Here is a 20364-nt window from a genome sequence, read left to right on the forward strand (position 1 = left end):
TGAACAACTTAACATGAACATCAAGTTAAACGTCAATAAAACCACAATCTTTCAATAAAATCTTTCACGTCTGTTACGCTTGATTAATTTAAGCATCCCACGTGACATAACAACTTTTTGCAACCACAGACATCTTTCATAAAATTGAATCGAACTTTTATTAAAGTGAAATTCTTTTTTCTAATATTTTTTCATCGGATACAACTTGCATACACCACAACCAATGGATCAAGGATTTCTAAGTATTTGATAAACTTCCATTCATAAAGGCAATTGATTATTGGCAGCTATTAACAGCTTTAAATGTTTTTTTCAGTGGTTCCAAACATGTTGATTGTCGAGTATATAGCCCGACGAATCGCTTTTCAAAAAAAATCAGGATAAACTTGTGACCTCAACTCCTCGTACCGTCCCGTTTATTTTTTGCCATGGACTGTAAAGAACAAGAGTATATTGTTAAGCTTGTTATAGCATAATAAAAAAGCAATATGCTCAAAAATAATCAACGAACGAGAGTTATAGCCGATACATAGTCGCAAATAAGAAATGCAAAAATAACAAAAAACGTAAAAAGGGCAATGACTCCCAAGAATATGATTCGGCAGTAAGGCCATAGTCCAATGCACAGGAGTCCTGCATAATGTGTAGCTTATAGCCTACGGTACTCAGAATTTATAATAACGTAATCAGCCACGAAAAATCACTCAGTGGGTGTGGCTTCCTGCAAAAAAAACAAAGTAATTACAACATACAACAGTCGTAAACGCCGGGCTACAACTACCGGGAAATTTCCAGGCTTCCCAGCGGGCCAGGCTGACTCTGTATACAGAAATGTTTCTGGTTATGATTTTCTTTCTAGAAGTTATCATTTTAAATTAGGTCCAAGTGGAGCCATTTGGTCCGATAAATTAAAAAAGTTGAAGGCTTCTAGCTTGTGTTTTACTAACAACGTTCGTCACACTGATGTCGTGCTTTGATCTCCATAGAAACAGGAAATTGTGAGACGTTTTCGTGTGTCGCTGAAACTAGTCAATCATTAAGCAAGCTACGGTGCTGCTCATTTTTACTATATTATCGAGCTAAGCAATATATTTTAATTTGACAACAACAGCTTCCTTGTTGAGTTTCATAAATATCAAGAAAGTAAACTCTTTACTTACAATAAATTAGTTTGCCATGCAGTAACTTGATCATTAGATTTATGGTTTGTGGTAATTGTTAGCGCGCATCGTTAGTGATATGCTTTAAGCATACCTTAATCGTTAACCTTAACGTTTACCACATGTGCTTAAAATAGAATTCATTTATGTATTTACATTTGTTGTGGTTTCAGGGAGAGATCTCAATAATAGCCTGAATCAAGCATGGCATTATTGAACGTTTTTGCCTCCGTGAGAGAATACGGTATTAGTCTGCAAACACGATCATCATAAACGACGTCTTTTACCCATACATAATACATCCTAATTGAGATAAAAACTAATATTTTTTGAATTTACATCTGTAGTTTGCTGTCAACAAAATAATCCTTTGGGTGTTTTTACGATACGACACGACCCGACATGACAAAATTGTTATCGTCAAGATAGCTTTACTTTTTTATAACCAAAGCAACTTAGCATTGTTAAAAAGAAAGTTAGGCTAAGCCGAAATTAAATTTTTAGAATCGGCAAAGACCACGCCCAAACTCTTTTACGACACCAAATATATGATCACCAAACACGATTAAGCTACATGAATAAAAAAAATCTGAACAATTTTTAGGAATCTCGTAAACCAGAATTATGAAGCAGCTGCAACTTATGTATACAGAGCTAGCCTGGATTGAGACACTGACCTAAATGTCATTGATCGTGGGCAGATTTTTGGCCATCACCGCTTTGCCGTAACGAACAGAGCAATTAAATTTAATAGTTGGTAAACAAAATACTCCAATGAAATGCAAGATCTGGAGCTATACGGTTATGTAAACCAAACGATACGCTTTGTAGAAAACGTATTACATTGTTTTTACTAATGGCAAAAACAGCCTGAGTTGAGAAAATGTTTCTAATGTTTGGTTTTTGTGCATTAACCTAAAATTGGACTAGATTCATTAGGATGTGTTAGGAGTTGTGATAAAGATTTTTCGAAGTGACAATAGTAGATGCTGTCTAATCCATCTTGAGTTGGATTAGGTTTTAATACTTTGAAGTGATTGTAATATTTGCTGATGGACCAATCGGAATTTAAAGGAGTGTTTGGTCGTATCTAAAGCTTGTGTTCCAGTGTTCGTCGTTCAAAATATTTGCAAAGAAATCTGCTAGATAAAATCGACGATTACAAATGCATTATGCTGCCGTAGTAACTAAAACTATTACTAAAAGACTCGTCGAAAGACAGAAAAACCAGCATATATTTTTCAAAAACCAGCATATAGAACCAAAATTCTTTTAGTTGGATTTAGCGTTTGATAAACATATGTTCAAAGATTAAAATTAAATTAAAAGCGTCGTTAGAATTTAGAGGTAACGCCTTAGCTTCTAGTTTACTCTAAACTGTAACATACATCATTTTGGCGTGTTGGAATAAAGCCTTGATGAATTTCGAGATTTATTTGTGTGTAAGACAATATTATAGCATGACAAAGTTATCAATAATTTTCAAAGCGGTTAACATACTCATTTGTAATCTTTTTTTAGCATCAAAGTCATAAAAATATATTGCCTGTACAATCATGCAGCTGGATGATTAGGCCAAAATTAATTGAACTCACTCATATGGACAAATATTGGATCATCGTACAACAGCTTATAATGAAAGTTTGATTGAGTGAAACATCGCCACGAACAACAAACCATAGAGGCAGCACACACAAATATCGACTATCCAAGGTACGTGCTGAACTTGTTGAGACATGTCAATTGAAAACGCATATAAGACGAAACGTCGTAAATATTGTGCCACTTACTTTAGTCTTCTGTTTCATGATGTTCATTTTATTTACTACAAAATAGATAGAACAAAACAAGAAAGCTTTTCAATTAAAAAAATATTGTTTTAAGGTTTCTTATTTATCAGTTATATACATTGCACCAGAAAAAAGCAGATACATCAAAAACTATACGGAGTTTGTAGGTTCGCATTTCAGTGCTAATTTTTGTCCTAATCGATATGGGTTGTGGATCAAGCAGCGTGCAAGTTTCAATGGCTGCTGAGCCAAAAAGTAATCAGGCAGAAAAGGCATCTTTGCAGCAGGTGAATGACAGTACGTCGGATTACTCAAGTTGCGGAAATCTCACATCTGTAGTTGACGAAGACGCTAGACGCCTCAGTGTACTTACGGTCAGAAGCGGTAATCTTAAGTTTAACGAATACTCCAACGACGACTCGCCTATGATTGCTGTGCGGAGTTTGAGTACTGTGAGGCCGGCCAACTTAACCGATACGCCACCAATGAAACAAGCAATTAAGAACTCTATGTTAGTGAACAAAATTGCTAGTAAACGAGATGAAAAATTTCCCGAGTTTCGTCCAAAACGGACCAGACCGGGACACAGAATCAATCTAGTTCCGCCTACGTCACAGCGTTATGCTTCATTATCTCTTCCGAATTCACCACTGGTACGTGTCAAGGAGCGACCCGAAGCAGAATTCAGTGGAAAATCGTCGATGGTCGATCTGAGAAGTGACAAAAACCTATCGTAAGATGATAAGATCCTATTCTGTTTAGAGCTCGAAATATTTAAGACAAATTACAAAACCGAACCCCATGTTTTTCGATTTGATATAAACATCTTTCATCTTTCATCTTTCATCCAAGTCAATGTCAAATGTCAATGCAAATGTCTTTTTCAGGCAGGAGGAAACGCAAGTTTTGTTGAACAGAGCTCTCAAAGAACTCAGCAAAAGCTTATCGGACAGTCACGGAAGTATATTCCATATAGGTGCTGAAGATGACAACAATACAACAAGAACCGCAAGTAGCTATGCAGTTTTACTTTTATGCTATATGTCTTTGATTAATTAATCATATACTACTTAATGTTTCTGTTAATTAGGCAATTGAAACATATCACATATGCTAAACAAGTGCCAAAATATTGTCAAAACTAAATTAAGTTTTGGAGAGTTTTTTTTTTCTTTTAAAACTTGTCTGATTAATTGCGGTTGAGTTTACTAATGGACGTCATATGATTTTCAGGCTCCAGCCCGACTCTGTCTCCTCATCTTCACCGGATCAGCGTGAACTCAACAGAGCAGCTTTGCCTTCAGGGAAAAGCGGTTGTCATGGACATAGGGAGCGGATTTTGTAAAGCCGGTTTATCTTACGATGACGTGCCGTCAGTTGTCTTCCCAACTTTGTTGGGGAGAGCAAACGATGCGTCCGCTATTCCAGGAGTTTCAAAGGATGCGATATTTGTCGGAAATGATGTGATGTTGAGAAGGGGTGCGCTAACCTTGTCGGTAAGACATTCTAATATGGAGTATATTTTGAAAGATAAAAAAGAAATACGGGGAAGAGAAAATAAATTGTCTTGCTGTGAAACTAGAAGATAATGAGAACTTATTCCTTTGTGAGACAAGAAGATATCAGTATCTGATCAAAAATCCGAATAAAATCAAAAAACTATTTCATATTTCAGAGACCAGTGCAAAGAAGTGTGGTAATAGATTGGGACGACTGGAGAAACACTGTGGATCATATCCTCAACATGGAATTAAAACTTGATAAAGATGACATTTCGGCCGTCTTCCCGGAATCTCCCCTAAGTACTAGGGCAGCAAGAGAGACGTCTACCGAGGTTGCAGGAGGAAATGCGTAAAAACTAAAATAATGAGATTTTTGATGACGTAGAAGCATTCGGATATATGCCTTGGCTCGTAAAGAATTTCTTGTTTTCAGATAATGTTTGAAAACATCAGTGCCGCACGTCTTTATCAAGGCAGTAGTGCACCTATGACGTTGCATGCTTTCAACATGACGTCAGGACTTATGGTAAGCGTTGGACATGACGTCACGAGCTGCGTTCCGGTCATTCAAGGTAATAATAATAATCGTTAATTCAAGAATTTCTCGAAACTGATTTTGCGGGAATGCGGTTTTAAAAATTATTAAATTACAGGGAATGTTAAAAAGGGCAGCGTTAGGGCGTTGGAACTCGGGGGAGCAGACATTACGAAGAAGTTAAAAGATTTTCTGCACGAAGGAGGCAAAAAAGTGAAAAACGGAAAAGGTTTGTGGCGTCTGTAATTGTACAAAAATTAGAACATAACCTTTGAAGAATAAGAACGAAACTATACGCCGCTGATGAACACGCCACTTACCACTTGTGGAACAAGTTTTATTTAATGATCAATTCATGATAAACGTTTAAAAAATTTCTAGGAGACTCAATCGCAAAGGCGATGATGGAGCGGCTTTGTTATGTCACATATAACGGATCGCACGAAGATGACAACACGATCACAAGAAAGCAGAGGACTTACTCATTACCGACAGGGACAGCAGTTAACCTTGATAAGGAGAAATTCCTTGCTCCTGAGATCTTATTCAGACCTGAAACTTATGACGGTATGGATCAGCTTTCAGTTCAACTTCAAGTTTTTTTACTTGTCATAAAGTATGTTTAGTTTCAACAATCGCTTACTGAAATTTGAATCAATCAATCGCACATATAGGCCGCTTTAGCCAAAATTAAAACAGATTTAAACTATATGAAAACATTATAGCCTACTTTCTTAAATATACCTCAGCTTATGCGGCCACATTTACATATCTAATGCTTAAAATAAGACAAACATCAAAGCTAACGATGCATAAACAAATTTTAAATTTTCAAAGAAAAGCTACAGACATTGTTATTAAAACGTCATTAGATATCTTGTGATTCCAATTAACTTACATCAAAGCGTTGTAATTTATATCACTGCCGAACAAGCTTTGATTTTTAAGCCATTTATCAAAAGTGTCACCATCAGATTTCCCAAAGAGTCAATATTATTTAAGACAGTACATGCATCTTACGAGAAAGTAACTTAATCGTCATAAATAATGATAACTATGAGTATAGTATTGACTCTCAAAATCGAACGGGATTCACCGACAAGATTTTCGAATAGTTTTCAGGAGAAAAGAATTCCTTGGCACGCTGAACGCAACTGGAACATATTTCTTTGATATATCTCTTGTTCGCACATCGGTCTTGATATATCATACGTAGTATAGAAACAATATTATTGTGATTCATTCACAACGTGATCGCGTGTTTCAATAAACACGCTATGTGACTTTATAATGAACCGGACATAACCGCGGGCTTTTACGACGGTAAAGCAAATATTTGATGACAACCGTTTGTGAAAAAGTTTGTTTAAAAGGTTCGGTGTTTGTAAAACCTAAAGGTAACGCTCATCTTTTCCAAAAACGCACAACTCAAAAAAATTCTTGTTGAAAATTTAAACACAGCAAATTTAGTCGACCTATGTAAGAGTGCTGTAGAAGAAACCAAAGCGAACATAATTGTTAAAACACCAGTTTTTGGACAAATTTTTCAAAAATAACACTACGCAATACTATAATTTTAGTGCTTTACTTTAAAACGACGAAATAACCACGGTTGATACGTTTACAGGTAACTCAAGTTCTCAGACGGGTTTGCACAAATTATGCGTTGAAAGTGTCAATGCATGCAAGAATGACGACAACGATGAGGTCACACAAGACCTTTACAAAAATGTTGTATTAGTTGGTGGTGCTTCATTGCTTCCAGGTTTATCACAGAGACTAAAGGTACAATTTTTTTGGTTCAAATTTAGACGTAATTTCAAGATTTCAACGCAAAACTGAGCGAAAATATGTATTATTGCCAAGCCACGCTCAATAGCGATGAAAGGTTTATTGTTTAGATGTTATAAAGTGCAATGTTTTTAGTTATGCAGCCCGCTGTCGTGTTCAACTTCAGTAAATATGCGTGTACTTTTACCAGTCGGTCTAATAATATATAACCAATGACGTTTGTGTTATACGCACGGGCACACTTTTGATAATAGCAAATTCACAAGCATCTTTTTACATTCCAGGAAGAATTGGTTGCTCTCTTACCCCACCTGACGGAGTCAGATATCAAAGTACATGCTTATCCCAAACGCCAGTACGCAACTTGGCGTGGCGCGGCTTTGATGACATCATTGCATTCGTCACGAGGTAGATGGATGACAAAAGCTGATTATGACGAATATGGGCCGACAATCGTTCACAGAAAATTTTTTTGAAAGATTTTGGCGGCAGGAATTATTCAACATTTTTTCAGGGCACTTATTACAAACTTGTTCGTCTTTTGCTTTGTGACGTACTTGTTTTTTATGATTTAAATCAAATCTTGGTTTTGTATTTTATACCATATTGAAAACGTTTTTGTGATAACGTAGGTTATTTATATTCGCTGATCAGATATTCTTGAGTTTATAATAACTGCATATTGTAGCCAATTAAAAACGTTAAGTTATTACACAACCCAGAATGATCCTCAATTCAATTTTACTTCCACTAGTTTTAAAGTAGGCCGATGCGCCACTGTCAGCAAGGTATCACCTTGTATGCATACTCCCACAAAGCATAAATGTTATGACCAAATGAGCTTTCAAACTTTTTTTATTCTATGGCAGCGACACTTGAACATCATGGTTGTCGAATAAAGCTATAAATTTAACCACTGCCCAGTTGTGCAGATTACTTTATTTGGCTTATGTAATGGGCTAAGCGTTTAGTTTAGTACCGTGCTGTTCGTTCAGTCATTCGGATTCTGCGATTGTGCCCAACTCGCAGTTAATAAACTACCAGTGCAAAATCTGCGCCAGATAACTTTTTCTGCGCCGGCTGTAAGCCCTGGGCAAATTTACAAAATCTTTTCGGTGGCAGAAAAGCGTTGTGTCATGCGCCCTATACATAGATTTGCTGAAGCTGGCCAAACTTCGTGAAATCATACAGTGTATACCAACCGGGACGAATCAACACGATGATAGGTGCGATTGCAAACCGCTCCACAGCTGTTAACGTGCCAACTGAAATCCGAACCAGAATACTGACGCAAGTCGGGCCAATTAGTTAGCACTGATTACAGCGCTTAGTGGGACTTGGCCGCAAAATATAAGTCGCAATTTGGGGTTCAGATTACAACAGGTGGTTATGAATGTCTCCCTATATTCTCATGAGGCCATGTTTCAGTTTTAAACATTACACACTGTAGCGATAAAGAAACGTTGACCTATGAAACAATAAGATACAGTAGTAGGCTGCAAACTAAACACAGTAACTGAAGTTGATTTTCCTTAAAATAACTTCTTGTAAGAGTCTTCTACACTTTACAAAGGTATACAATAAGCACGTCCGTATAGTTCCTAAACTACTTACGCATTTATTACAAAAATGTTTCTAGCAACACTTTGTTGTGTTGATAAGATTACTGAAAAAAGGCCGTTTCCGGTTAAAAAAATGAAAAAATTGTAGTCATTTGTGAAATACTACAACAAAACCATAACTGTAGAAAGTTTTACATGTTGTACCAGCCCAACAAAAACCAAAATGCGCGCGTTACTAATCCTACGTGCTCGGAGCAAAGTTGTGGTCTCTTCCTGATATTGTGATTCTTAGTTTTCGCCAACACGCCTTTTCATTTTCTTTAAAAAATTCGGATGTTCACCAAACAAGGGATAATTTTTCTACGGGATTCTACCATTACCGAATTTACCACCGGGAGAGGTCCAGTATTATTTTACGTCTAGCGCCACCCTTGCGTATAATACTATATATTCTCAATTCAAAAATCTTCCAGTGGTCAACATAATTACATTAATCTCCAGTAAAATTCATGTGAAACGTTTGTATTTTACAAACATAAAATCACAGTGCGTTGCAAAGCTTTGACGTTTGGTTAGTAAGGGAACAAAACGGAAACAGACGATATTGTGACTCACAATAAACGATGGTGACGCAGCGACGATTAGTGCAAAACTTTATACAAATAGATTATTGGGCACCTTTTTCATATAAATAAGCGGTTAGTATAATAGGCAATCTCAGGCAGTACCATGCTGCTTCACAATGGACACTGAAGCCAAAGGAATGACCTAATAAAGATTGGTGCAAAGATAATTACGTACAGAAGTAAAGAAAAATATCAATATGCAGCAGAACTTGCATAAGAGCAACAAATCGGGTTTGATTGTACAAAGCAAAGACGAAGCGATACTTGAACACTTGAAAAAGGTAACAAAACGAAGGGGGCTTTCGTAACATTACAACATAATAGGTATTACTAGCAGTAAGTACTGCTCAACTAACGCCGCGGCAAATTTGCTTTTTACAGGAAAGCTGTGCTATTACAGTATATTAATTTGAAGGTAACGTATGGCTAACACATTAGATACTGTACATTAAACAAGGCTAGTGTACTTTTAGCAAAGACAAATATGCACAGAAAGCACAATGTTTGACAACATCGCTTCCGTTTTCCTTGCTTCGAACAGAGAATTTTGTAAAAGATCTCGCCAAAAAAAGCACTAAAGCAGATTTGCATTTTATGGCACAAGGCACAAATAATAGCCACCATGGTAGAGCAGAACTTCAGGGAAAAAGTCACTTGCAAAACTTGCAACAAACCAAAAAAACTAGTAATAACCGGTTACAAACTACAATTGCCGCAAAATACTTAGAAATAGCTTTGGTTGAGATAACCCTTTACTGGGTTCGGCAGCGGAAGCTTTTCAATGTGGTCTATTCTGGTGTACTGGCGTATTACAAAGCGGCAAAGGTACTGTAACGTCCGTACCTGGAGTAATTAAACGTGAGAATTAAAATTACTGCTACCTTTTTCTTAAAAATATGAAAATATACCTACGTGATACGTCGCAATAATTTGCAAATACAAGAAGTAGGAACCAGTGTTGTAAGTAACCAAGCCATTTTTTTTCTGATCGGAATCAAGTTGAATCAATTAAAATTGTGACTAGATTCAATGACTTGAGTCATTACAACAATGATAGCAACACAAGCAAATATTAACATTAGTCAATAGTTCAGATATTTAAGATAATATTGTGAGTTTGGGAAAGTTTTGGTAGTAAATAAACTTCAATGAATTGCAATATGAGTGTTTTTAAGAAGAGTTCATCACAATATTGAGTTAATTTGGCTTGAATTCAATCTAGATTATCGGAATGGAAAACAACTATTAATCTTTCTGATACAGTACCTGTGACAAACGAGATACAGGACTGGTAAGACGAACTGGAAACGTTGGACTTTGAGGAGACCTTGACCTGGAATAACAAAAGATTCCCGCTTCTTGAGAATCACGAACCGACTCCGTGATTAGATCTATCACCGACTTGTACGACTGAAATTGTTAAACATGAATTTCAATCCCGGCTCTATCAAAAACTTTAAAACTTTTACAGCAGAAAACACTATTTACTTCAAATGGTGAATTGTGTAGGTCAAGCATATACCTGAGCACCAGTGCTTGTATAGAAGCTAAACTTCCCGGTCGAATGTTCAATCCGCGTGTGCAAGGTGCGCCCGAAAGATCGAAAACTTAACGATAGCAGATATCTCTCATCTGAACTATCTCTAACAAGAAAAAAATACAAATTTAAGAGCATTGGTCATCACAATGTCAGTTTTGCATAAAGCAACTATCGGGCCCAATGTTTCAAACCCTGTAACTCAATTAAATACAAATGATCTAAGAACTATGGTTCAATTTTGAAACTGCTAACCGAAATACAAGTGACGATATGTCTGGCACAAGTTACTTACCTAACTAGGAAAGAGCCATTTGGTAAGTCGAACAACTTTTCCTCAGCTTCCGTCCTAGATAATGGTCCCCAGTACCAACCTTGCCTTTCCAAAAATTAATTTCAGATTTACTTGCAGGGTAGTTTAGGAGCTAAATCTACAGTATGTGCACATTACATAAAGGTGGGCAGTTGGTGCTTTGAAAGTACGGTCAGCAACAGTACTGGTACTTGGGAAAAAAATGTATCGACAGGGCCAGTATTCAAAAGTAGCTCGGTACTTTGTCGATACGCGACACTTTTTGTATAACGGATCCTGCTGCAGGTGCAATTTTTGCCTTGTTATATGGCTAAGTAACAGGCTACTTCAGGTCAAAACATTAGTGACCTCTCTCCTTGCAACTTTATTAGACATCTTTAGATTAAAAAAAGAACAGCGAAAGCTAAATATTGGAAATTAAGGTTTAACTAAAAATGAAGTTTTGAAAAATATATTTCTGAAAATCTTAAAATAATAGCTTAAAAAGTACCAAGTACCAGAACCAACTAAAATTTCTTGATTAAGTATATCGGTATAGGGACTTGGTACTTTCTTTCAAATGTACCAACGGTGCCAGTATCGGTATTGAAAAAGTATCACGGTACTATAGTACCGCCATACTGCCCACCTCTGACACTGCAAATATGTGTTACACCATAATATAGTAGCGTTTCTCAAAGCATGGGTTGCACTTGCAAGTGATATTTGTATTGGTCAGTGGTGGGTCGAAAATATGTTTTACTCAAGAAAAACCCCACAGTTAATATAATTGCTAAACAGCATTATATGCATACTTATTAACTTTGAACACATAAAACTAGTTATGGCAACAACAAATGCATTTAAAACATATTTTATTCATGTGCATTGCTGATTATACTTTCAGAGGATATTTATACCTAAAATCATCAAAATTTAGGTTTTTAAGTAAATAAAATACATTGCAACGTATAAAGAAAGCCTAAATATGCTTTATCTGCATTTTTATTTCCATCATTACCTCATGGCATTTCAGAAGAGATTTTACTCTCCCACCTTATATTGTTTGCGTTTAGACCTGCAGATATAGTGCTGAACATTTTTACAAACATTTGTGGGTCACAAAACCATGTTGCTGAGAAACGCTGCCGCATTATATATAATAATATGTACGCATTTATATCAAAACCATTGTTTCAAATTTACACAAAACTAGACAATCATCATCGCATAGATCATATTTTAATATGCAAATGGTGTTAATATTGAAAGGAAATGTGGTGTGTAACACAAGCCTTTGTTTCGCATACAACTCAAAATTTATAATTCATTGGCAGTAACAATCAAACTATCATAAACTAATGGGACAAATAATAATTCTACCTTGGCGCCAAACGCAACAACAGTATTAAATTTGAATAATGATAAGACTGAGTAAGAGCAATTCAGCATGGACTTAGCTGTCAATATCATCAGCAGAGCAATGCATTACATAAATTGATTTGGTAAGCAATGTTGATCTTAATCTCCGAGTGTTTCTATGCATGGGAGTCATTATCTCTGGTATTATGCACTTGTCAAAATACTGTGCCTTAATCTCTTGTGATGATTTAAACACCACATTATAGTTCATAACGCCATGCCATGATAGGATTGTTTCAATATAAACAACAATTTCGCACTAAAAAATTCAATTTTCCAACTAAAATAATTTCTCAGTTAACATCTCAATAAATGATCGCAGTCATATACAATTCAACCAATTAATAACTAAAACTTGAATTAAATGCTACTTACTGTGCTAATCTTTTAAACTCAGCAGTTATAGTACTTCTGGGTATGTTGCGAGGTACAACAGGATGGGTGAGGCTTTGCAAATCATCGCTGATGTTTGGTGATGGGGCGTTTATTGCAGTCGAGTAAGTGGATGGATTGAAATTGAATTGAGAACGATTTTTCATTTCTAATTTTGGCAATCGAGTGTAACGACTATTCCTAGAGGAAGTGGCTCGATTTGATGCCTCCAGCTGATCTCCATTTATCTGTTTCGGAACTGTTCTTGACAAGAAATCACCATCTTCGGAAACGTTTGTACCTTCGTTACATCCGTCGCTGTTTTCTTTCCTTTCTTGGCATTGCTCAAGATTATTGGAAACGTTTTTATGGCTCGCCATGCCATTCTCTACTGATTTATTTTCAATGTCTTCATGACATTCTTGTACCGAGCTGTTGCCACCGTTGCATGTACTACCTCCAACTGCTATGCCTGGAATAAAATCATAAAAAAACAGCAATGAAAGATGATGATTTAAAAATAAAAATCAAAAAAATTCGTAGGTATCATGAACAAGAAAGAAGATTTTCATTTATATTTAGTTTGTTGATTTCCCCCACAAAGCTGAAATATTGTGAAACTGCAAATTTCCAAGTCAAAAACCTGCTGAAGCTTCTGGTTCAGATGAAATGGTGACATTTAACTCTTCCTCAGGCAGTGATTGTGACCTTTGGCAAAAAAATCATTTAATTATAATATAAAAACAAAAATGACAAATATTAACATGATTAGAAGATCTTACCGTTGCCCAGAAAAAAATTTCTTTCTAATCTTATGGGTGAATGCACTTTTAACAGGACTCTTTGCAGGATTTTCGCTACATAAAATAAAAAGTTTTACAAATAAAAAATGAACTGTAACAGTTACATGATTATTGAACTACATCAAAGCTTATGATGGTACAGTACAATCCACAAACAAAAAATCCAGTTGCCTACTAGGTCCAATTTATCGTAGAACTTTTAGATAAAAAATTCAAAATCAGATCCAAACTACAGTTTCAAAAATCCATTAGTATTCCTCATGAGCAAAAAATTATTCAAAGATCCAATGGTATTTTTCTGTTACATACACCAGGGCTCCGAAAATGGTGGGTCGTGAGATCTTACCGTCTGGGTCGCGAAATATTTTAACTAAAATAGTTATATAACATTTTATTTAAAATTTATTGTTTTCAACACAGAGCCTATAGTTCTCATTAGGTAGAATAAATGCATTTGTTTACTTACTGTTTTGTGTGCTAAGTTTCACACAATTTTGTGCAAGAAAATAGCTACCGTCAATAGTAGTCTTAACATCGGTATTTAATTACATAGTATTTTCCACAAAATTATATGCTCACAAAATGCTTGGGTGGTGAGAATTTAGAACTATTTTCTAAGGGTCACGTCAAAAAATATTTGCGGACCCCTGACATACACTTAACTCTCTAAATCTTAAGGTGGCATAAGAAATTGGGAACTCCCCCAGATTATTACACAGATACTTTTAAGATAGGTGGCTAGATTAGGAAAATGGTTATGCAAAAACTCAATTTAAGCTAACTAGAATTTAATTAAAGCTAGGTTTAAATTAGAAGGAAAATGTAGATAAACGCAATAATATACGCAAATTAAGATGCCAGATATCACTGCAAACAACATATCTTGCATTTAGCAAATGATATTATGAAAACTGTATTTTTACGCCAAGCAATTTAACAATTTTTATTTTTGCGATGATAAATAAATGTGTTACAGATCATGTGTTTTGCATTGTTATATCTCAGAAAGATAGAAAACTTTAGCCATTGTAGGGGCCTATAACGATGCCCTTCATAGAATGCCTGGATACAATGCGGTAAAAAATAGAACACCGTAAGTCCAGACCATTTCATGCTTTACTGTACAGTATTTTGTCACATTGAAACTAAACCGCTTTACATTAAGTTTCTAGCTGTTTTGCGCAAATCATTTGCATCAATCAATGCAAAAAAAACTACTGTAAAAATCGTCTATAATGACTGGGGCTATAATAATGTAAATTGTACAGTGACACCAGTTGCAAGGTCCCATTTGCAAGTTATATTATACATATAGTCTAGCGGTTAAGCTTATGTAAAAATGGTTTTGTGAACTTTGTGATAAAAGCACTTAATGTTTAGGAGTGTTAGTCTATGACACAAAGTTTATCTTTTGATGTGGAGGCATTTTAGATTTTAGTTTGAGAAAAAGTCCAATCAATGCGAATTTGTGCATAATTTAACAAAATAAACAACACATACACCTGAATGAAAAGGGGGGAGGAAAGTCAGGCGGCGCTCCCCTTACCCAAACTCGACACCTATGGTGGATGTCATTTAAATGCAGTACTGGTAGATTAAAAAAAAAATTCTTTGAAACATGAGCTGTGGGGCATAGACAAATATTTCTAAGCATGATTAGCTACCTCTCAGCTGTATCATCCCCATTGTCAGCGCTCGGTGTCTTCTTCTTGTAAAGTGACAGTTTACGAATCTTCTTCATTGCTATTCAGACATATGCAAACACCCTACATATACCAACATACGACTTGCACGGATATGCAAGCTGGCAATAAACGTCTAAAGAAAACATAAGAATGAAATCTCGTGGCAATGACGAATAACACATGATTATAATCAAAAAATATGGCATTAATTGAAAGCAATATACGGTAAGAAAAATGACAAACACAAATAACTTATGCTGTGGTAAGCTAAGCTCATTGGACTTAAAAAATATCCAAACTCTTGATTACAAAAACTAAGCAATGGTTGTTGTGTATCACATTAATGACAATGTAGTAACACAAGTAACTTTCAAAAATCAGAGGTTGCGAAACTGTCATGAGACTCAGACTTCAAGCCCTAGCCTAAATTACTAACCATAGTTTTATCAGCAGTAAAGGGAAAAGAGTTCAGGATATGCGATGACTACATGATTATCATTAAGGAAAAAAATTCATATTCTTGTAAGAGTATTGAGTATGTTGTGAAATACTGTAATGCTCATTGACTTTATATTAATATATACGTCCAAAGTTGGGCACTCCCGTATCTAGTCAAGTGGTCATTGATGTCAGGTGAGTGGAACAATACACTTCCTGGCAAACATGAGTATTTAGACAAGTATGAAAAACAACTTCGGAATGACATAAGAAATGTGGTTCTTAAAGAGCAGCTCGTCCCATATATTAAAATAACTATGTTAAACAAATCAAACATATATAAATAATACATTGCACTTATTTGGACAGTATTGATTCAAAATGTCAAGCAAAAGCATCAGCTAATTTCATCAGAACTACATTTTAAACAGATGTTGATGTCTTCTTATTCCAAAGTTCAACACTTTTAATAATATTGTATTTCATTACTTGTAATAAGATTGCATTTTACAAACCTCTGATTAACGTATTTCTATGAATGGATTTAAAAATTGTGAAAATTATAAACTTTTAAATTTTTCATATACAAAACTGCTTAAATTCTGAGCAAATAACAAGTAAACTTAAACACAGTAAAACATAACATATATATATTCTGTATAACGTAAGTTAAATACATCAATGAAGTTTTGTCAAATACAAACACAAATTTTGTAACATTCCATAGAAAAAAAGCTTCAAAATTGAAAAGTTCTCTTGGATTGTAAATTACAAATTACGAAGTTAATCAAACAATTAACAGCCTCAGTGTAAGTGGATATGTTTCACAGTTATTATATCGTAAACACAGACATATTTTATCACTTCAACTTAGTAGCCAATGTTAAGCTTGCTGTTGGAACAAGTCGATCCATATAACGTTATGAACAAAAGACAAAATTTTTCCAAGAAGAACAGAAGAAATTAATGGAGGAAAACTGCTGTACATAAATGAGCAGCATAACACAGGAGATTAAAAGTAAACAACAAACATACAATGAAAACAAAATGAAACAAAGCACTGAAATGAATGTTCTGATGAAGTTGGAATTATTACACTGCATAGTGCAATGTTGGTATTAGTAATAAATCATGTTCTTGTAGGCAAGCAAGCCTGATATATATAAATGTAATATATGTCTATTGTGTATTATGTGCTACAATTTGCCCCGAACATAAAATAGGGCACAGGTTCAGTCCAAAATACTCAAATGTTAGTCCATAATCTCAATGTTTCACAGTTGCATATCTACAACTGGCAAGTTCAGATATGTGTATGAAATTCTACAGTAACTGGCAGTTATTAAAAACATAACAATTATCTCCAAATTTATAAATGCAATTCCTTTAACATGTGAAAGTCGTTTTGATAAACGGGTGTTTAGGATACTAGATGATTTCCTATGCAGACAAACTTGAAGAACATGACATAATTGCAAAGATCAAGAGAACACAAGATTGCGGCAAAGCTTTAACCAGGAAATAAGTAACGATATATAAATCAAGGATGTGATTATTTACTATATAATATTAATCATGTTTACTCCAGTTAACGTTGGAACAGATATAGATCAAGCATGGCAATTACATGGCAGCATGCCTCCACAACAGAAATCCCCTTAAAAGTAATTGAGGAACGCACAACGCATAAAATGCTTGACAACCTTCATGCCCAAACTCTTAGTGTGGTATCCCAGCTTCCACTACAAAAAGCTGTTCCGTCTGGGGACATTTTCAAACAACTCACTCGATTTTCATGACCAAGGAGAGAGTTTATTTTAGTTCCTTTGATAGTGTCCCAGACATGTACCAAATAGTCATTGTAAGCACCGAAAATAATGCGCCCACTGACTGAAAAATCCACAGAATTAATTCCGAACAGGATGCTTTTCTTTTCGTAACAAGCTATTTCCCTATCAGCGCGTAGGTCGTACATCCGAATTGTGGCGTCATCTGAGCCAGTTGCAAACGCTTCTCCTGTCGGAAACCACCTTACGGAATTTATATCGGACTTGTGAGTTTGAAAGGACTGGACACATTTTGCAGTGCGCATATCCCATACACAGGCCCTTTTATCACAGCCACCGGATATGAAAAGATTTCCTGTTTCCATGGGATTCAGAGCTGCATCCATTACGTCAGACTGATGGCCGTGAAAGCTTTGCAACAGCTGACTACTTTCAACATCCCACAATGCGCAGGACCCATCACCAGATGCTGTTAAGATCTGATAATCTGAATGTGTGAAAGAGCATGCAGATATATAGCTTGTATGCATTGCCACAACTTTTCTTTGTTGCATAATTGAGCCGGAACATACATCTGAGGGACCAACAGCACCACTAGGCCTTATTGTTGCTGAACCCGCAACGTTACTGCCAGAATTTGAATAGCTACATGCATTGACTGGAAAAACGCAACATTTGTTGTCAAGACCACCACATGCAATTGAACAGCCAGATGGAGCAAAAGCACAAGCATTAACCCATGTTGTTGGCAGGCTTATTAATTGTTCCTTGCTGGCAGCAAAGCAGTCCCAAACTAGCACCTTACCATCCTGAGACGAACTGACTATCCTTCGTTTGTCTAGTGACCAGTCCAGATCTAACACCTTACTGCTATGACCTTTAAGAATTCGTCTACATCTCGCTTGGTAATTGACGATGTCAGGCTTAGCACCCATTTCAAAAAGTTTGGCATCGTCCAGATTTTTTCGATCTTCGTTAAGTTTTATTCTCAGTTGGTCAGCCTCTTTCCTCAATTCTGCAATGCTTGTAGATTGACTTCCGGCTTTTGGATTAGCCATTGAAATTTGATTAATGAGCCTAACACTTTATGCTTTCAATGGTATTATTGCTTATTGAAAACTACGTTTAACCTTTAAATTGTAACAACACAGTTACACGAGTAAGCTGCAGATGTAACTAAAGGCCTACTTGGAAAGTATTTTAAACTGCAGACAGGATGTAACTTAAATAAACTGTAACAATCCTGCAAAAGAAAGAATGTGCTAAAATACTTGTTTTTATGTATTAAGCAAACACATTTTTTGTAACAATAATATTACTACACCAATATTATACAAAGCTTATATATATATTGTGTTTACATAGCTGTGTTTATTTGTATGCACAAGTACTATGATATAATTATGACTTTGAGCCTTAGAAGTACACCGTTATCATACAAAGAATATCATAAATCCCATTTAAACTTTAATGTAAGCATAAGTTACTCACTCATATAAGAACACAAATTAAGCAAATATCATAGCTAGGAAATGTTAACAAGAATGATAAATACAGCCGGAAGATATTGTAAAATTCAACGATCTGTGACATTTATCTGAAAATCAATTTCCTATTAAAATGATTGTAGCATTTAGAGCTGGGTAAGACTAAATTATTAAAAGTTAAAATGCTATGCATTTAATTTTATAACTATATCACATGCAGCCTTGGTTTGGAGGGCATTATACAAACGCACTCCAAGACAAATAATGAGGTGCTTTCATCCCTATACATTTTCATGCAAAATACATATCATTTTATCAACTAAGAGCTATTCTACATAAAGGTAGATTTTGTGATGCTTGGCCTATATAGTTCTTACAATGTTAAATAGCAAAGTAGTGCACAGACTAACCCAAAACTATTTTTGCTTCAGATACAGTATCTCGACTAGAATTGCTTGTAGGACATGTAGGGCTCCTAATAAGTGAACAAAATATGGTGAATATCACATAAAAAGCCAGAAAATGATCTTACATGGTATGGTAAATGAGCAATCGTTAAGCAAAAAGCAATGTAGTGCCTTAACTTGAGGTTACAGTTGTAATTCAACAGACTCAATGAAATTAAAATGAACATAAAGATCAGCAAAAATTAATTTTAGCTGCAATATAATCTGCTGGAGAATCAACCTGTACCCTACAAAACAGAAAATTTATATAATTATCAAAGTTGCTTCACCGTAACTGTGTACCCTCATGATAATTTTGCCAGCTTGCTAAACTCCAAGGACAATTTAACCTTAAATGACAAAAACACGCCAATAACAGTGGCAGCTATAACATCTTGAATAAATCAATATTGTTACGAGAGTAGAAAAAGGTCAACAAAAAGATCAAGCCTAATTTCAAGACATTGCTTCAACTATGACTTACTACAGATTAATATGAAAAAACACAAACTTGGAAAATATGAACAAAATTATACACACCGAAAATTATATATCTATATAACTCAGAAGAAGGACTTGCCATTTGTACATATAAGTAATTTTTATACACTGAAATTAATTTGTTTAAGTTTATTAAGAAATTAAATTTTTGCAAGACAGTTAGAATTACATTAAAAACAGTTACAAACGCAAATTTCTATATAATTTCATATTTAAATTTAATATATAGATATTAACAATCATTTAAAATATAACTCTAACAGCAAAAAAACTAATACTGACTGGAGCCAGCAGCTAAGTACTTTACGAAATGGGAAGCCAAATACAAGTTGAACCTAAGAGCGCATCGGATATTTCGAATAAGATGGGTTAATTCTAATTGTTTTCAACAAACCTAATTGTATCAAATTGCACACATAAATCTAACCTCTAAATCAATACAGGTACCAGATTTGCTGTGGTATCATGATCTTTATCCTCGGACTGAGAAAGGTCTTCGCGTAACTTAAACTCGTCAATGATTCATTCATTGCTCAAATACCGCTAACTGAGCTAGTTGTTGCACAAATTCTTACTGATAGCTACAGTTTCTCTTTATATAATATCATTGCTCGAATTTGGAACTATT

At 35.2% G+C, this 20364-nt stretch overlaps 3 protein-coding genes across 4 annotated transcripts; 1 reads left to right on the plus strand and 2 right to left on the minus strand.

The window, feature by feature from the left end:
- The first annotated feature begins 727 nt into the window (after positions 1–727).
- On the plus strand, positions 728–7512 carry LOC143453130 (actin-5-like). Of its 2 annotated transcripts, XM_076954291.1 has the most exons (10): positions 728–2873; positions 3079–3683; positions 3838–3962; positions 4184–4446; positions 4626–4784; positions 4886–5024; positions 5106–5216; positions 5369–5554; positions 6615–6772; positions 7063–7512. In XM_076954291.1, exons 2-10 carry the CDS (start codon positions 3154–3156, stop codon positions 7252–7254), a joined length of 1863 nt encoding a protein of 620 aa, XP_076810406.1. In that variant the 5' UTR covers positions 728–2873; positions 3079–3153; the 3' UTR covers positions 7255–7512. The 2 variants fall into 2 exon arrangements, with proteins under 2 accessions (XP_076810406.1, XP_076810405.1); XM_076954290.1 differs by having other exon boundaries at positions 728–3683.
- A 1334-nt stretch (positions 7513–8846) lies between these two features.
- On the minus strand, positions 8847–15199 carry LOC143451399 (uncharacterized). Its single transcript, XM_076951900.1, has 8 exons — positions 15057–15199; positions 13372–13446; positions 13233–13297; positions 12593–13061; positions 10799–10882; positions 10489–10609; positions 10233–10376; positions 8847–9809 (listed from the first exon to the last, which is right to left on the minus strand). The coding sequence occupies exons 1-8, from the start codon at positions 15131–15133 to the stop codon at positions 9690–9692; spliced, it is 1155 nt and encodes a 384-aa protein (XP_076808015.1). The 5' UTR covers positions 15134–15199; the 3' UTR covers positions 8847–9689.
- A 10-nt stretch (positions 15200–15209) lies between these two features.
- Positions 15210–19845, minus strand: LOC143451400 (guanine nucleotide-binding protein subunit beta-5a-like). The gene has a single exon (XM_076951901.1). The coding sequence runs from the start codon at positions 18358–18360 to the stop codon at positions 17221–17223; it is 1140 nt and encodes a 379-aa protein (XP_076808016.1). The 5' UTR covers positions 18361–19845; the 3' UTR covers positions 15210–17220.
- Positions 19846–20364: the final 519 nt, after the last annotated feature.

This window comes from Clavelina lepadiformis, chromosome 4, assembly GCF_947623445.1.
Source record: "Clavelina lepadiformis chromosome 4, kaClaLepa1.1, whole genome shotgun sequence".
Lineage (NCBI taxonomy): Eukaryota > Metazoa > Chordata > Ascidiacea > Aplousobranchia > Clavelinidae > Clavelina > Clavelina lepadiformis.